Raw genomic sequence first — 18,434 nt, forward strand, 5'->3', positions numbered from 1 at the left:
CTAAATATACTAAGAGGGAAGAACCTTCTATGTCTTTAGAACAAGGCACAATAAAGCTGAGAAGAGGGTTTTTAAAAGCTCTTTCTTAAGAAAAGACTTGTCTGACATTGTTTGCAAATTGTTTTTTTTCAGACTCTGGAAACAATGGACACAGGAAAACCTTTTCTGCAGGCTTATTTCATTGACCTGGAGGGCTGTATAAGAACACTGCGCTACTATGCTGGATGGGCTGATAAAATTCAGGGCAGAACTATTCCAGTGGGTGAGTAACCTTCAGACCCAGTTTCAGAGCTGGCATGGGATCAGGCTTGAGGAGGAAGGAGATCCATGGAAAGGCTGGCTTCTGAAAACCTGCAAAAATAGCCTGCACTTCCTTTCTATCTCAGGATGCATTTTAAGCAGATGTTTCAATATTGAAACTAATGGGAGAACTTGGTTAATGCCTGGATAGATCTCAGGAAAATAATGTGTTGGCTCTTCTGTTGCATTTTCAACAGAGAAACTTTTAGTCAGAGCAGTCACACAGAGAGGACACTTTGGCCCAGGTATAGAAGTTCAAATATGGTTTTGGTGAGAACAATGAAGAGAATGGATGTCCTTGTGGCGTGATGGGCAATACAGAGTATTTTCAAATTTGACCTCTTTTGTCCCTGCATGTGGGTGATCACTGAGGCTGTGTGAAGGACGGACACTGCAGACAGAAATTACTCACCAGAGGAAGGCCTCTGGAGGGCTGAGCTAGTTCAGTCTGTGCAGACAGCAAAGGCAACCATGTCAGTCATATAAACTGAGATTTGTCACCCTCATTCAGAGTGGTGTAAAGCTTTGCTTGTCTGGACACTGCTTGTTTGTCCTGATTTGAAATCACTTTGAAAAAGCGTCATTAGAAATGTTCTTGCTCTCTGTCACATCTTCCAAAATGAAACTAGGTGTTCAGCAAGAACAAATTTGAAAGGCAAATGTTCTTCCTGCTTTTTCTGTGAAAAGTAACAGCAGTATTTTAAGGTGAATGGTACTACTTTAGCTCCAGAGTTTCATCTTTTTATGATTTTTTAACAGGAATGTAATTCCTGTCACACTGAACAGGATTCCTGTATAAAATGGGTTTTAAAACTCTCCCTTGGGGAGACAAGTACTTTGTGTTTTTCATTAGGACACAATCTGAATGAAATTTGTTTGCTCTTCAGTGTGATAAAGTTATCCTCCCCTCAGCCTCAACACAGGGAGTTGGCAGAAGGAACTGAACCCTGGTTTTAAAAGGTTCCTGTGTGACTGTGAGTGGTGTTTGGTTTTCAAGCTGGCACAAGACCTGTACTCAGATCTTACCTGACTGGGGTGTCCCAAAGGCATGAGTCAGGATGAACAGTGTTCTCTGTCTAACAGGGGTTTAGTTCTGTCCCCAACCTGTTAGTGTGCAGTTGTCTCACACACTTTTTTGTAAAAGTGAGGATTTTGACTGTTTTGTCCCCTTTTACTATCTTGTCTTGCAGATGAAAATTTTGTCTGTTTCACCCGGCACGAGCCGATGGGTGTCTGTGGAGCCATAACCCCAGTAAGTGACAGTGCTGGTGCCCTGCATCTCCCACAGAACTGGAAATTCCATGTGCACTCCATCCTACCCTGCAGCCATGTGCTGCCTGGCTAAGCACAGCTGTTCTGCAGGGAACTCCCATCTCAGTGGCCTGATGTAGTTTTGTGTTTTACCCCCATGCCAATTGCTCTTGGCAACAGAAGTGCTCTGCAGTGGAAGGGTGGGTCTCCTAATCAGATGCTCTGTTGCTCTCTGAGGCTGACACCAGTCACCAGAGACCAGTCAGAGCTCTGACTCTCACACTGCTGGGACAACCATCTCGTCGTGAGGAGTGCTGGCTTTCTGCTGCCTCGTGCTGATGCATAGTTTTGGGTTTTAAATCATATCCATTATCAATTAATTACGTCTGGCTGCTTTCTGGGATTAAATCTCACTGAACAGAGTTTTCTTTTCCTTGAGGTCTCATTCTCTGCTGAGGGGACGGTGTGGCTAGCTCTTGGAATGTCTCCAGTGTTAGCATGTGTTGCTTGCTCTGTTTCAACAGACAGCCAGGAATACTTTACAGCTCATGGGAGACAGATTTTGTTCCTGTCTGGTTGTAAAATGCTTTGAATGTGGTATCCTACAGTTGGTGAGGCAAATGGTGCTGTGTCAAGATTCTCTGTTTGGATACTGCACCTAGTCTGCCAGAGCTCAAGAAGTCTTTGGACAATGCTCTCAGTCCTGTGGTGGGATCCTTGGTGCTGTCCTGTGTAGGTCCAGGAGCTGGAATTTGATGATCTCAGTGGATCCCTTCCAACTCAGGATGTTCTATGATTATATGGTACTTGGATCAATAAGAGTTCATGGAGGATTTTGACTTCTGAGATAAGGTTAAAGACTGAAAGAAATGCATGTGGGACATTGGATTTGCTGGGCCCTGGGAATACCAGGTCTGGACCAGGTCCCAAAGATGTCTGGGGAAATTCTGCGTTTTCCTTCAGCAGGACTGAATTTATACCCCAGGTGATGAGAGGACATGGTCTCTTTGGTGGTGTTCAGGGTGAGGCAAAGTGGGAGGCTAGCAAACATTTCTCTTGGTGACTTCTCAGCTTTTCTGGCTGAGCAAGCAATGTGACTGCTGGTGAGCAGAATTTATGACTGAAGATCAAAATCTCAGGTTCCTCACACTGATCACCAGTTAAAAGGTATTTCCCTGTCACTGTCAGCCACCTTTGGCACTCAGCAGTGCTTTGGAAACTATCCCTTTAAAAGCCTACATGAGGGATGCTTTGGAAGGCCACTGTGTGGGACAGAGTGAGGCTTGTAAGATCTCAGGTTGACCCTAGACCAGCAATAAATACAACAGAAAGTACAGAAACAAATTTGACTTAAGATCAACACTGTGTTTGTATAAAGAATGATTTGGGTCAACAAAACCACATCTGTCTTCAGTTTACTCAGAACAAATCTTCTCCAATTTTTTTTCCCAGTTCAATCTTGATAACACCAACAGCCTGTGGGTTTGTATTTCCTACTTGATTGAAAAAGGTTCTGGCTATGTTTCCTTAGAGCAATTAACAGACCTCCCTTTCTTCTGTGGCTTGACTATATTTAAATAATATTTTATTTTTATTTAGCTAGAGAAGTTCTTAGGAAGTGCAGCATATGGCTGATTTTTATCCCAAGGTGATATCATGAGGCAGTCCTGGAGTCCTGTACTGTTACTTTCACCAGCCACTCTGCAGCAGAAAGCTCCTAATGGAGCTATTTCATGCTCTGAAACTGTAGAAAAGCAGTGTAGGTGTAAAAGGCTGAAGCTGCCACGCCTCCAAGAAAACTTAGGAGAAAAAGACAAATGGGCAAATTATGGGATGTGGCCACTGGAGAAGATCACTGAAATGGAACAGGTCTGGAGAAAAGGGTGAAGCAAGTTGAAGAACAACACTTGAGACCAAATTCTGCTTTGTCTCAGGGTTAGACTAGAACTCATGGCTCAAAAGCTACACTGCTAATTTATTTGTAAGTGTGAATTTGTGGATTCCTAACATACTTGGCTTCTTTGCTGATAGCTGAAGGCCCTTGGCTTGAGTTTTGACAAGAAGTCCCCTTGCTGTTGGCCTGCTTCCATCATCCCTGAAGCAGCATTAATTATTTTAAATGAAAAAATCTTTTCTGCTGCCAAATGACCTTTCTGAGATTCAATGTGAGCTAGATTTTCCACTTCTTGCTTAGACTTCAAGATCCCCAAATATACATGAACATGTCAGAGATTAGCACAGAGAAAACTGATGTGGACTGGTTCCTAATTTCAAATTAGAAAACTAATTGGAAAGGAACAATTTACAATATGAAGGGAGTATGAGACCTCCCCTAGATTTCCATGACTGAACAATTCACTGCAGCTTCCTATTTATAAAGCTGGAACTGAATGATATTATATAACTCCTAACTACTCAGCTAGTGCTTAACAGAGAAAAAATAGGGTTTTTTTCAATGAGTAGTTGCATTCTGTAATTCCCCACATACAGATGCTGTACAGAAGTGATGCATCAGGAAACTGCCTCCAACACAGTATCTGTGAAGAGCCAAAATCCTACACAAAATGTGATCAAACTCCTTCAAAGAATGAGGTCACATTGTGCAGAAGGCTGTCCAACTTACAGGATTAGTGTGAGGACTGCCAGCAATGTCAGGGATCTCAGGGGGAAATCAAGGAAGTTGTATTCCTTAGCCCAAGCAAACACAGGATTATAAACAGACGCTGCTCTTTGTGGCTTTCCTCCCAGTTCCTTTTCTCCCTGAGCTGGGAAAAGGCTGCATGGAAGTGAGTAGGTGACTGTGGCAGGCTGATCTGACCAGTGACTTGTGTTCTTGCAGTGGAACTTCCCCCTGCTGATGCTGGTTTGGAAGATGGCACCAGCTCTGTGCTGTGGAAACACTCTGGTGGTTAAGCCAGCTGAACAAACTCCGCTCACGTCGCTCTACATTGGCTCTCTGATCAAGGAGGTGAGGAAATCTCAACAGCCCCTTGAGGTTCTGCTCTCTTAAGGTCACAAGCAAGGCTGTGTTTTGAATTGGCTGTCCAGATTTTTAGGTTTTAAAGAGTCTGAGCATAACAGACTTCCAGCTTTAATAGGCTCACAAAGGAAAGTGAGAACAACCTGTCTTCAGTCTTTTTACAAAAGCCTTTGTGATTGGCTGGGAGGTGGCAAACATCACAAAACCTGTGCATTTTTCTCCTTTCTCAGGAAGCTGCAGAGAAAAAAAAGATGCTTTTCTTCCCCTACCTTGTCTTCCCCTCTCCCAAATGAGGGAAAGACAACAGCTCAGTTTTATTAGACAATGGGACAAAAAAAGAGTGTGATTAGAAAGCAGTATTGTGTTTGTTGTTTTTAAGTGGGATAATTCAACCAAGACAGAGTGCCCTGGGAAACAATTCCATGTCATTTCTGTGGTTCATAGAACAATTTAGTTGTGTCTGACCCATAAAGTCAACTGAAATAAAAGCAAGGTGATAGGTTGGGATTTTAAAATGCTGGTTTAGGGCTTGTCAGGCAGGATCTTGTGTGCCAGCAAATCTGTTAATTGTACAGAGGGGGTGGGGAGGGCACAGAACCTTCCAGCACTGCTCAGTACATCAGCTTCCTATAGCTATGGATGTGACTGACTGAGGAAAACTAAAGGAGTTGTAGATGGACTTTTGCCTCTCAGTCTGTCTGTTAGGCTCAGTCAAATGATGATTTTGTCCTTTCTTGGCTTAGCCTGGGAGAAAACAGAAAGATATGTCGATAATTGACACTTAGGGCTCTTCCATCAGGAAAGGAAGTGGAAAAATAATACCAGTTAAGTATCTCCTGCAGTTACTTGGCTTAATAAGATTACACAAGATGAGTGAGTGAGCAAGCACAGGGTGCAGTTGTCATGACTTCTAGTGAGCCCTGCCACACCACTGCTTTTTTTGACTCTGGCATGCAGCTCCCCAAACACAGGCATAGCATTCCCCCCAAAAAAACACCATTCAATTCTGGTAAAATTAATTTTTTTTCAGCTCAAATTCTAAGGTTGCTGTTTCTCACAGCTGTCCTTCAAGGCAGAAGTGTAATTAGAGCACAATAATTTTATTTGAAGATGCTCCTTTCTCTGCCCAAAATTAGCTAAATTCTTTTAAGTTTTTCAGAAAAATGAGTTAATTTATTTTTCATCTTTAAAAGGATGCAGAAGATGTTACCACACACACAAAGCTATGTGTTACGTTCAATGAAATAATTTTTGGCCAACCAAAATATTTGGCTTTCATTTTTGCTGAAAAACAGAAAAAACTTTGGCTCAGGGTGTTCTGAACCAATTTTTTACTTCCTTGTGGCTTTGCTGCTGACTCCAAACACCATTACTTGCACAGTTTGACATGCAGTATTTGCTTGAAAACTCATTAGCCAAGATGCAAACTCCATTAAATGCATTTTTGTCATTGTCACATCCATAGAAGAAATGAGACTGCCCTTCCAATTTATGAAAAAAATGGGGAGAGAACGTCTTATGAGGATAATTTTTTTGCAGACAGTACATGAGCAATTGCTTCCTTTTTTTTTCTCTATTAAAAAGAAATGGCATTTATTGAGATTTTGTATTAAAAAGTCATAGGAAATGAAGCAAATGTGTTATATTCTGGAACTTCATCATTGGAAATTGCAGGGAAAACAACCTTGTGCCATGAGTAGTAAGGGAAGGCTAACCTAGAAGAGCAATAATCCTTGAAACTCTTGTTTCAGAAAGTAAAACCAAACCAAGTCCCTCTGTTCTTCTTGCACTAGAATTTCACCTGAAGTTTTGCCATTTGTCTGTTTTGGCAAAAATACTAGTTGGCTAATCGAGGTTGTAAATGTGGTGGAAACTTGCATAAGTCTTGTTACCATCTGCTTTTGTACTCCTGTTTTATTAGCCCCATCATCTAGCGAGGTTTTACTGACTTCTTAATCCCTCTGGTCCCTGAAGAACCACAAATGTCAACCTTTGTTCAAAACAAACTTTCATTCATTTACCCCTTGGCTGCAGCTGCACTGCAGTAGTTGGGGGCCAAGTTTGGCCAAAAGACTCACTCTCTTTTGACTTGAAACTGGGACTTCTCCAAGAATTCTTACTGAAACTTGGCATCTCCTAAGCGTGGCTGTTAGCTTCACCCACGTCTACTCCAGCTGGTAGCATGCAGCCATGTTACTGGAAAGTCTGGAAAACAGGGATGTATCTGGTAAGAGCTCAGAGGATCATAGTACAACTAATCCAGGCTTCCTGAGAAATGAGCTGTGCTCTCAAATTCTCTACAGAGCTGTTTTAAAACTCTGTTTCAGGTGGGTTTCCCTCCGGGTGTGGTGAATATTGTGCCAGGCTATGGCCCCACAGCTGGAGCTGCAATTTCTACCCATGACAGCATTGATAAAATTGCTTTTACTGGATCAACCAAGGTAGGTGATGGGTTTCTCAAAGACACCTGCTATTCCTCTTTGCATTCTCTTGTAACCTGTCATCCATACAAGACTGGACCTATGAAATGTCAGTGACTTCTGTATAACCAACACTTCCTCTGTCACATTCCATGTGACAGGATTTCTCAGAAGTGTTTGGTATTTGCCTAATTCAGATCCTTGTGCTTGTAATAATCCCACATCTCTGAGAGCTGGGTTTTGCCAAACCACCACATTTCTGTAAGAGCTGTAAGTAAAAGGGGCTCTGACATAAGGGAAGACAGTCTACAGGGCAGGCTGACAGTGACTTAACATCATGTCATTGACCCAGTGGAGCTTCTGGGCATGTTTGCCTGCCAGTCCTGTCCTGCAACTGGAAAACATGTCAGTCAGAGCCCTGAACAATTCTTCCTTGGCTTTAGTTACCTCTGAGAAACTGGGACTTAAATAAAAACATGGCTTCGTGCCCAAGGCCTTCTCTGCTGATGTGGAGGGGATTAACATTTGAGCTTCATTCTGAGACTTGCACAGTAAAGCACCTTCTATTTAGCTTTTTTTCCTGTAAATAGATGTGTCTGGCTTGTTTGAGGGGTGGCCATAAGACCTCTGCACTATCAATCACCTCCAGCCATCCTCTTCCATACCTACACGGGAAAAGTGCATATGGCTTGGCCAAGACCATGGGATTGAGCAGAGCTGAGACATGCAAACAAATCTGACTGCAGTAATCACTCCTGAAAATTCTCAAACAAAAGCTTGCTTAGAAAAGTGAACATTTTTCCACTGACTGCTTTAGATGTTTCTTGCAGTAGATCTGCACCTCCAGAACAGAGGCAGTGTCCAAAGAATGGAAATGCTCACACCAGTGGGGGCAGCTGAGGCAAATTCAGTCTCTTACTTCTTTGAGGAACACTATTCTTGTTGAGCATTTGCTGAATTCATCCATTCTTATGTCTGCCCTTGTAATTGCAGAGTGTGATGTGAATGTATAATGATGACAAATTACCTTGAAAGGTGTTCTTGGTCGGTAAAGGTAACTCCAAACACTCAAAGGCTGCAGCATTTACCAACACTACCATCTAGTGGCTTTGTGTACATCCTGTGCTTATCCCATAGGAAAAGGTGTGCTAAGCCTCTATTTCTATACAGGGATCATGGGAACAAACAAAACACAATAAAGTAAAAGTTCACAGTGAGCTTTTTCTCTCTTGATAGCTGATATGATCTTGGAGTTTCCTCAGTTACATGCTTCTCTCCAAATCCTAGATCAGAAACTTTTAGCCCAGATGAGACATTAGCTGTGTGGAAACAATAGAGCTTATAGACTCATCCAGCCCACATGGATCTGTTTGGGTTTTTAATGAAAAAGGAGTATCCAGTGGATTAGTGGCAGAAGGAAAATCTCAGCTGCTGGAGCCTGTAGGCAAAAAAACTCCAGTGGACACTGTGCTTGTCTCCTAATCCATGGGTGTGCAGGAAACACCAAGGGAGACAGATCCTTTGCTAATGCATGTGTAATTTAGAAGTGTTTTCTTCCCCCTCCACCCATCTGTGAGTTCAGCTGCATCTCTGCAGCATTTGCAGCACAATGCTACTGTTTCTGAGCCAGGAAGTGAAGCTAAATCAAAATATATTTTGACTTAGTTATTAAGCCCCAGCTTGGGCTCAGTGCCAGCTTGGAAATACTGATCTTGAACTCCACGAGAATTTTCCTGTATAGATCTCTCCTCTTAGGTTATTAACTCACTCCTCTTTGGCCAGCCAGCCTGCAGTAATGCCTCTTGCAAAACTAGGATGCATCACTTATTTCTGCTGTCTCTAGGCCTAAGCTCTGAGTGACTAGAGATGGTCTCTAAGTTCAGGAGTCATGCTTGAGTAACAAGGGCAAACCATGAGAAATGCAGACCTGTGATTACCAGACAGCTGCCCCATGCTTTCCTTCCTCACAGTTCCACTCCAGGGCAAGAGTAGTTTTAGTCAAAAATAAAGGTAAGGTTTCCATATGCCAAGGTAAAATATAAGAACACAGTTATAATATGAGCAAAATCAAATATTACATCACTCGTAAGAAATTACCCTGCCCTAAAAACTAAAGGTCCCAAATAGTTTTAATTCATACTGTTTCTAACAGAATTAGTTTACTAAATTCTGAAAGCAGAGTAAATACTTCCCTTCAGGATACAGATGTTGTTCTCCCACACAGCCTGCCCTTTCAGACCTGCCTAAACCAATCCTTAATTCTGGGGCTGGTTTTCACCCAACACACCACAGCAGTAGGAAACTCAAAGCATTTCAGAGTGTTCTCCCTGACCTCTACCTGCTGCAGCTGCCATCCAGGCTCTTCCACCCTTGTTGGAATCACACTTGAGATTTTTAGGGGAAGCAACTCATGTCCTCTTTGTGTCTCTCTGATACAGGTTGGAAAACTGATCAAAGAAGCTGCTTCTAAAAGCAACCTCAAAAGGGTGACGTTAGAGCTGGGAGGGAAAAACCCCTGCATTGTGTGTGCAGATGCAGACTGTGAGTATGGGCTGCTGGCTGTGTTTGCTGTAAGAGGATCCAGGGTGGTGGGGTTTGTGTGTCTCTTCTGTCCTCTGGCAGCTCACAGGGCTGGTGTTTCCACCCCAAAGGCTGGAGGAAACCTCTGCCCAAGGACAGGATATAGTTCTGCATTCCTGGAGCTCTTCCCCAGCATGGGGATCATTCCCATGGCCCATGTTGCCTTCCTTTGGGATGGCTGCAGTTGCAGTTAAATCTTGCACTTGTGTGTTTGCTATTTGTGGGCTTTCTCTTTGGTTGGCAGTGCTGCAGAGCCTGAGCCAAGCACTGGGGAGATCATTTTTCTGCAAAGCAGCCCCTCTGCAGGCATTCCTGTGACAGGGGAATTTTGTAGGTCCTAATCTAATCCAGCCTTCACCTCTATCCTGGTGGTCTGCAGGGCTCACCTTGTGTGTTTCATTGCAATTTTGTTACATGACTCAGTAGTACTAGGAGATATGTGTAACCTGTGACCATCAAAATGGTTGGAAAATCCTATTTAGCTTCAGGAAATCCTCTCCAGTCCTGCACAGCACACATTGAAAATCAGTAGTATTTGTGCCAGCTGCTAATTCTGAGCATTGCAAGGAGCTGGCCAAAGCTGGCATGCTGTTTTCTGAACAATCATGACTGAAACTTGTCTTTAAGAACTAATGCATGGTATCAAGAATTCCCAGAGCAAGAAAAACTGGTCACTGCCTTCAGTGAGTCCTTGTGGAAGAAAGCAGAGGAACTATGGCCAACTAGACCTCAAGACAAAAGGCAGGAAGGGAGGTGGATACAATAAAAGATCTGATTTGGGGGCAGTGAGGCCCTGTGAGTGCCTTCCATGGGTGTCGACCATTGTCAGCATTTTTAAAGGAGGATTTCCAAAGAGAAGGGAAAACAAGTCTGGAAACACTGGAATGCTGGAACTCTGCATGTGGTAACACTTTTCCCTCCTGGGTCTTCTCACAGTGGACTTGGCAGTGGAATGTGCCCACCAAGGCGTGTTCTTCAACCAGGGGCAGTGCTGCACAGCTGCTTCCCGCGTCTTCGTGGAGGAGCAGATCTACCCCGAGTTCGTCAAGCGCAGCGTGGAGTTTGCCAAGAAGAGACTGGTTGGAGACCCCTTTGATGCCAGAACTGAACAAGGGCCCCAGGTAACTGTGTGTATGAGAGAAGTTGTTGTTTGGTTTTGGTTGTGGTTTTGTATAATTTTCCCTGTGTAAATATTATCCTTACGGATGCGGTCCCAGCAGAAGTGCCGAGGGGTGAGTAATGTATCGTGGCTTTATTTTTCCTCTCTGTTTTAAATATCAATTAATCACAACTGTTGAAATGTTATGTTGTAATTTTTTTAAAAACACAAATGCATTTAATTCAGTTCTTATCCAGCTTTATGGAAGGGGCTGTCTCCCTGGTGCAGTAACACAAAGCATGTTGCAGTGAGCCATAGCTCTGTGCAGAAGAGTGCAGCTAAATGGCTATTCAGCTCCTTGGCTGTGTGGGTGATGACAAGTAGTTAGAGCCCAGAGACTCCTGAGTCCTCACTTTCCCTCTCCTCCTCTGCTGCCTTTCTGATCCTTTGGAGAAGTTTCAGCTGAATTAGGAGGAAGAAACATGCCAAACTGCTGTCAGAACCAGCCTCCTCAATACTTCCAGAGCCTTTCTCTTAGTTTTTCCTTTTGAGGCAATCTGAGTTGTGCTGGAGAACTCTGGGGGAAGATGATCCTTGGGTCAGATCTCCTAATAGGCCCACTGTTCAGTACCAAAAATAAGCAAGTTTCCCAGAAACCTATAGCCAAAGCCTCTTTTGCTCAGTACTGCACTGTGGGTTTTTCTTCCTTAATGTCTGTGTAGGATCCCTCAGAGAAGGGGTGGCTCTGAGGACATCTGCCTCTCCTTATGTGGATCTGAAGCTCCACATGATTCATGCATGGCAAAACCTCATTGCTTGCCTTTGTGCAGGAGGAATAAGATGAGGTACATCCCCTGCTCATGCTGAGGCTGCATCCAGCCCTGTAGCTTGCCTAGAGATTTCAAACTGCTCAGGACTCTTAGGAAAAGGATCCCATGCTGAGACTGGCTCCAGCAGAGATGAGCTGACCCTCAAACATTGATTTCATGAGAACAGCTCCTGAATCCATTCAGTTGTGAGTTTTAAAGGATGAAACACCCTGCAGTGGTTGCAGCATGTTGAACTGGGCTGCTCGTTTAACATCATCAGTGTTCCCAGCTCCTGCCAGGCTGGCAGAGCAGTTCCAGGGTGCACTGTGGCACAGCTCCATCCTCTGGGATCATTGCTGTGGCTCAAGGGAGACCCTTTGCATACAGACCTGTAATTAAGGGTAACAAATGAGTTGGAATAGTCTGGTCAGATTTTAACTATGGCCCATCTGTCCTTTTTTCCTGCTCTGGATTACCTGTTATACTTGTAGGAGAGAGCACACCCATGTACACCTGAACTTCTGTGTATGCAGCTGTCATGGGAAGGTGCTGAGGGAGTGGGAGGAAACCGTAAATCCCAAAGCTTTTATGTGGTTGCCAGTTCAAAGGAACAGCCACTTCCTCTGCAGCTATGGCTCCTCACTCTCTGGAGCCTATGTTGTAGGCACATACAGAAACTTAAGCAGAGGAGAGAAATGATGCAGTGTCACAAGGACTTAAAAATACCTCTGAAAGTAGCAAAGATTCACACCTGTCCATAAGTTATTCTTCAAATGTGAAGCTTCCAGATAATTTTCCTCCCCCCTATTCCTGAAATAACCTGCTTGCTGAGAGGGTTTTTTTATCTTGAACTGATGCATAAGGGAAGAATCACCAGGAAAAATAATTTGTCTTCTTCATCTCTCCCCATCAGATGCTTCAGATCCAGTCTGTTGCTTTCATTCTCCTTTGGTGTAAGTCAGGGTGAACATACACAACAGCATCACAACAATGCTGCATGGATCCCATTGTGGGATGGTCACTGGCTTAGAAGCCAACAAGGGGAAGGGGTTGAAGCCAATCTTCAGGCTGACAGTGGTCGTAGTTCATGATCTCTTTGGTCCTGCATCAGCTGTAAGTGATGACAATCCTGTTCCACAGGAACTTGAAGTTGATGTAAGCTAGTCCTGGAAAAGTGGTTCCATGTGCAGTTGTTTGTTCCTACATTGCACTGCACTAGACTGGGGAACTGGCTGGTTCAGGTCTAATCCAGCCTTTTTGGAAGTGAGGAAGAAAGGTTTTACTCAGGTCAGTCCCCTGATGTGGATTACTGTTCACTGCCATAAATGCTCATGGCATGGGAGTGGGGAAAAGACTATGTCAGCTGCAGTATTGGGTTATGCTGATATAAACTGTACTGCTCTGATTAAAATTAGGTCAACTTTAAACAGCATTAAATTTAGACAGAAATGAGGCATGCCTCTGATGTGACTTCTCCAAAACTCACATGTGTCTGGCAGTGCTGACTGGCTGGAATTCAAAGGACACCACAAGAAACCTGAGGGGTGCTCAGGACTGTTTGAGCAGAGTGCCAACCTCAAATGCAGGCATTTTAAAATGCTGGATTCCTGGGAGCTGTATCACAGGAAGCAATAAAGTAAATCTGCACAGAGGGCAAACTGGTTAACCAGTGCATTGTACAACTGTGAACAGCAAACTGCATTAGATGAGACTGACATCCTGGGGAACTTAGAACAGGGATTACATTAGAACAAGACTAGACTAGTTTTGTTATTTTAGAGCCCAAATACTGGGATTTGTGGACTGCAAGACCTAGTCTACAGAAATAATGCAAGCACTAATTGTGGCACTTGTTAGGCAGTAATTATTCAGCCCAAAACATATAATTTGATTTATAAGACAGTGAATATTTTCCTTATACTGTAGACATGCACTTTAGGATTAAAGTGTGAAAATAAAACATTTAAGTAGAAAGGGTTGTGTCCCACAGCCTGTTGGACACAGTTGTGGGCTATTTTGTAGGATTACAAACACTAGGTTTGCACATGGAAAAAATTCTCCTTGTGGTCTTGACTGAAATGAAGCAAGAGATGAAGATTTGGGGGTTCTTGGATTTTCAGTATTGCAGTGATCCTTAGAAGCTCTCTTCTCTATTGAATTAGATGAACAAATAGTAGAATTTGCTTTACCAGATCATGTGTTTTTAATAGAATTCAATGCTTGAACCATAAATAATAGTGGAGTAGGGGACAGAATTTAAACAAGCCTTGCAAGCTCTAGTTACAATGACAAACAGTTCCACCCCTGCATGTCATTTTTACAAATGTTTTCTTTCCCCACTGTCTTTTCATCTAACTGTAGTTTGCCTTGCAACAAGTTACAGCTGTATAAATATCCTTGTTTTGTTTTCTGTGATGTGAAGTGGATGGACTGGATTGGTCTGGATCACAGACATGCCAGGATGGAAAGCACTTGCAGATATTTTCAAATTATTTACACTTGGCAACTAAGCAACCAGACAAATAGACAATGTGTATGACACCTGCCAAACTCAGTGTGACACTGTATCCTACAGGAGGGCACACATTTCTTCAGGCAGTAGCATGAATTAAGTGTGTCCTTGGGTAGCACCTTAACACATGAGAGAACACAAGCACTTAGAACACGCTGCCCACAGTGCACGTGCTACTCACACATCTGTTTGCCTGGAGATGTGCTGGGCTCTGTTTCCACGGTGTACCACAAGTATCCCAAGGACACCCTCCTGCAGCTTTGATATTTGTCTAAAAGCATGAAAACTTGGATTGTGTGTGGCCAGGATTAACTAGGGACAGGATATAGACTGTAATCTGGAGGAGTCAAGTGTGGAACACTCCGTGTAAACAGTCCCAACTGGCAACTGGCCCTGCTGAAATAAAACCAGATGCCTAGGGAGGGGGATTGAGCCAGAACAAGCATCTGGAGATACCTGGCAATCAGAATAATCCCCCAGCCTTCCAGGACACCTTGTACCAGTGGGTGGAGTCTTTTCTTTAATCACCTCAATAAATTTGTTGAGCTCTTTATTGAGTTTTTCTTTTTAACAACATCTCTGAAAGTGTTTTACCATCTCCAGTGTGCTGTCATGAGGAGTTTCATCACTTAATTCCACATCATGTCAAGAGCCAGGTCTGTTTATTTGAAACCTGCAGTTTTGCAGCTCACTGCTGCACATGGAGCACAGAAGGGTCAGCAGTGAGTGGAAGTGCTGTGGGCTTCTGCACCTCTTCCCAGCACAGGACACACTGTGCTTGTGGAGTACATGATGTGTCCTCCAAGACCTGGTGCAGCTGTGCAGCTTCAGGGTCCTGTCACTGGACTGGCCTTTCCCCACCCCTACAGAAAGCCCTGGTTAAAGGCTGACAGCAGCACTCACTATTTGAGATTACTCCATAGTTGTTAGGAGGAGGAAATAGAAAAGGTAGTTAAATGTGAGCGAGAAAAAAAAAATGCAGGATTATACCAGTTTCTAAGAACTGTGGAAAGTGATTCTGATTTTAAAAGCAAAGCTTTGGTGCAGCAGTTGTTGTGAAGTCACCCCACCAACAGGGCTTTTCTTGAGGCCGTTCATGTAGTGTGCACTGTGGAAGGAGATGGAGGCAGAGCTTGCTGGGTTCTTCCAGCTGGGGACAGAGAGCTGTAGGTGAAGCTGCACACTGCAGCAAAACTGAGCTAATAGTTCTTAGATCCTGGTCCTCCCTCTCCTGTACTGATTCTGTTGCTGGTCAGATCCCTTGCTGAGCTCTCTAGTCAATCTCGGGCAGTTCTCATACTGCTACTGAGATAATCCAGTGCTTGGAGAAGGTGAGCAAATCCCAGAGCTCAAGTGAGGTGAGCTGTGGGAGCACATATCCAGGACAGGGAGGAAGGGAAAGCGGGGAGACCCCTCCATGTGGCAGCAAACTCTTAGATCAGATTAAACTGTCACATGTCACTTCACCTTCTGTTTTCTGTGGCTCAGAGCTGTGCCTGTGTCCTGTCTTTCTCCCTGCTCACTCCCTGACTGCCACATCCTAAACTGAGCTATAAACTGACCCAGTTTGACAGTGTCCTGTAAACGTGCCCCTGGGCCACATTCCATGACTCCTCTCTGGAACCATGATAATAAAGGTGCTGCTGTTTGTTTCTTTTCCTTTTGTGTCTGACAGATTGACCAAAAACAGTTTGATAAAATCCTGGAGCTGATAGAAAGTGGGAAGAAAGAAGGGGCTAAGCTGGAGTGTGGAGGTCTTGCTATTGAAGACAGAGGCCTGTTTATAAAACCTACAGTGTTTTCAGAGGTCACTGACAACATGAGAATTGCCAAAGAAGAGGTACAGTACAAATCACCTAGAAAAATGCTGCTTCAGAATGAGAATAGTGGTGATGGAGGGGGTTCTATCTGAATCCTTAATTTTAAATATAAATGAGTAAAAATAACTGACACTGTGGCAGGCTGGAGCATTTATTTACCCTGTAATTGCCAGTGAAATGTGTTCTTGCTCCACTACTTTTGTAGGTTGCTTTATTGCAGAAAGGCAAAAAAAGAACTCTGGGACCTGATGCTGGTAAGGAGCAAAGGAACAGACACTGAAGTTTTCTGAAACAGCCTTAGCATCTGAAACAATCCCAGATTCCATTCTCATGGCAAAATCTCCTGAGACTGACTATTTCTTTCCTATATGAAAACATGGTCAAAGCCAGCTAAGTGCAGATCTAATACTCTGGCTTTCATTATTCATATGCAGAAATGTTGAACAAGCTGCATGTGATTAGATGCTGTGATATTCCTTTGAAATAGAAGTTAATCTACTTTTCATCATGTTCCCTAATGGAAAATAAGTAGTTGCCAAAGTCTAACTGGCATTAGTAGTCTAAAGTTTAGCCTAGTGCTTTTTATGGGGCTGCTTGCTGTTCACTCCTGGCAAGATGTTTAAATGTCTCAGATCTGCCACAGAATCTCTAAGGAACCTGGGAAAGATATCAGTCAGTCAGGGCATGAGTTACATGCTAAAAATAGAGAGAAAAAGAGCTGAAAATCCCATGACAAACCTTTTCTTAATGAACTGACTGCAAATCCCAAGCCATGATTCACAAAGCTTATCCAGTTCCATTCATTGGCAGTTTTGTTGCAAATGCACGTTCATCCTTTGCCTAGGATTAAGGCTCCACATGAGAGCCTGGATATCCCAAAACAAAGGCATTTATAAACCCTTGTATGAGCTTAAAAGTGGCCCGAATTAGTCTGTTCTCACATTTAACCGGCTTTATTATGCTGTGAGAGCCTGCAGACCAAGAAAGGGCTCCACCTTTGATACTGTGCCCGATGAGAGACTCCATCCCAAAATTTGGGAAGCCTTCTGTATGGCTGTTGCCTCTATTGGCAACCTGGGAAGCCAAGTTTGTGGTCACACACAGATGTGGTTAATGCACTGCATGCAAATAAAATGCATACAGTGACAAAATCAGGGTTAAAACCAAGGAAGAAAATTTGCAGTCCTTGAAATAAATTAATTGTTACTTGAGCACATTCAGCTTCAGAGTTCAAAAGCAGAGTTGTAAATGGAGTAAGGATGAATCATTTGTAACTTGTCCAGATCTAACTCTACTTATTTTGATTGTTACAGATGATCCATTACTTGTTGGATCTTAACATTTATTAACTACTACAACACATCACAATGCTTCCTTTGAAGTTTAATTAGTAGTTTTTAAGACACTCTATCACTGACCCCTAGAAGGCTAAGATATAAGATTTTAAATATATTATCCAAACAGAGCATCTGATTCTGGTTACTTCAAAATTACCATGGTTAGCAGATGCTTTCCTGTACTAAAGTTTAATTGATATCTGCAGATTTTTGGGCCAGTTCAGCCAATTATGAAGTTCAAGAGTATAGAAGAGGTGATACGAAGAGCCAACAACACCGAGTACGGACTCACAGCTGCAGTGTTCACCAAGAACCTGGACAGAGCCTTAACCCTGGCTTCAGCTCTGCAGTCAGGAACAGTCTGGTGAGCAGGCTGGGAACAGAGGGTGGGCTGGGGCTTTGTTTCCTGGGAGGGGAGAGGGATTTTGGACTTGCAATCCTGTTGGTAAGAAAATAAAGTTGCTGATAAGGTTGTGGGCTCCATCCTCGTTCATTCAAGAGTTGAACTTCATGATCCTTGTGGGTCCCTCCCAACTCAGAATATCAGTGATTCACTAAACGCTGCAGCTAAGATGTATTAGTAGCCTGCCTAATTCTTGATGTTCTGCTCAGAAGCAACATCCATTCATCAGAATGAGGTGGTGAGGCCCAGACAGCATGTTGAGAAATGGACTGGTTTTTCCTTCAGTCGAGGTATTTCTTTGTCAGGGTTGTAGTAAGTTCCACCAGACATTGTGCCTTCCAAAACCCTGTATGTAGTAAAAAGCAATTCTCATGATCTTTAGCCAGCACCAGATGGGATTTTGCTGCACAAACCAGTATGGACAGTAGATGGCAACACACCGCTGTCACAAAGAAAAACAGCTATTTTTTTGCGTACAAAATTTCCTATTTTATATTAGAATGGTTTTAAAGATGGAATCCTGATTTCTTTCCCACTCAAGACAGGAGGTTGATTTGGTATCTGATTCTGATGCAGAGGATTAATTTTAAGAGTTGGCACCAGAAGAATCAGCCTCAAATATTTGCATAAAAATGGGATGTTGGGCTTTGAAGGATACATGGAGGTGCACACTTCCAGCACAAGCCATACCTGTGCTGTATGACCTTCAGTCATTTGATCATACTGAGATGCTGGGGAAGTGTCTGCATCAGCTTTTTCTACCAAGTATCCATAGAAATTGGCCCAGTGCTTTTATTTTGACACAATTGTCTGATACAGTCCAAATGTTTTCTGTACCTGGAAGAGAGACCTGGGGCCTCATTGTGAGTGTTTCGACAGCTTTCTGAGTAAACATGTTCATTTCAGAATGTGCTTAATAAATC

General features: G+C 43.3%; 1 protein-coding gene across 1 annotated transcript in view; it reads left to right on the top strand.

The window, feature by feature from the left end:
* Window positions 1-18,434, top strand: part of ALDH1A3 (aldehyde dehydrogenase 1 family member A3) — a 33,964-nt gene that overhangs the window by 11,154 nt on the left and 4,376 nt on the right. Inside the window, exons 4-11 of the mRNA XM_053955029.1 lie at window positions 133-262; window positions 1,491-1,552; window positions 4,391-4,519; window positions 6,859-6,972; window positions 9,390-9,492; window positions 10,468-10,652; window positions 15,627-15,791; window positions 17,315-17,472. Of these exons, the coding sequence (XP_053811004.1) occupies window positions 133-262; window positions 1,491-1,552; window positions 4,391-4,519; window positions 6,859-6,972; window positions 9,390-9,492; window positions 10,468-10,652; window positions 15,627-15,791; window positions 17,315-17,472 (1,046 nt within the window). The remainder of the gene's footprint in view (window positions 1-132; window positions 263-1,490; window positions 1,553-4,390; window positions 4,520-6,858; window positions 6,973-9,389; window positions 9,493-10,467; window positions 10,653-15,626; window positions 15,792-17,314; window positions 17,473-18,434) is intronic.

This window comes from Vidua chalybeata, chromosome 13 (genome assembly GCF_026979565.1).
Source record: "Vidua chalybeata isolate OUT-0048 chromosome 13, bVidCha1 merged haplotype, whole genome shotgun sequence".
Lineage (NCBI taxonomy): Eukaryota > Metazoa > Chordata > Aves > Passeriformes > Viduidae > Vidua > Vidua chalybeata.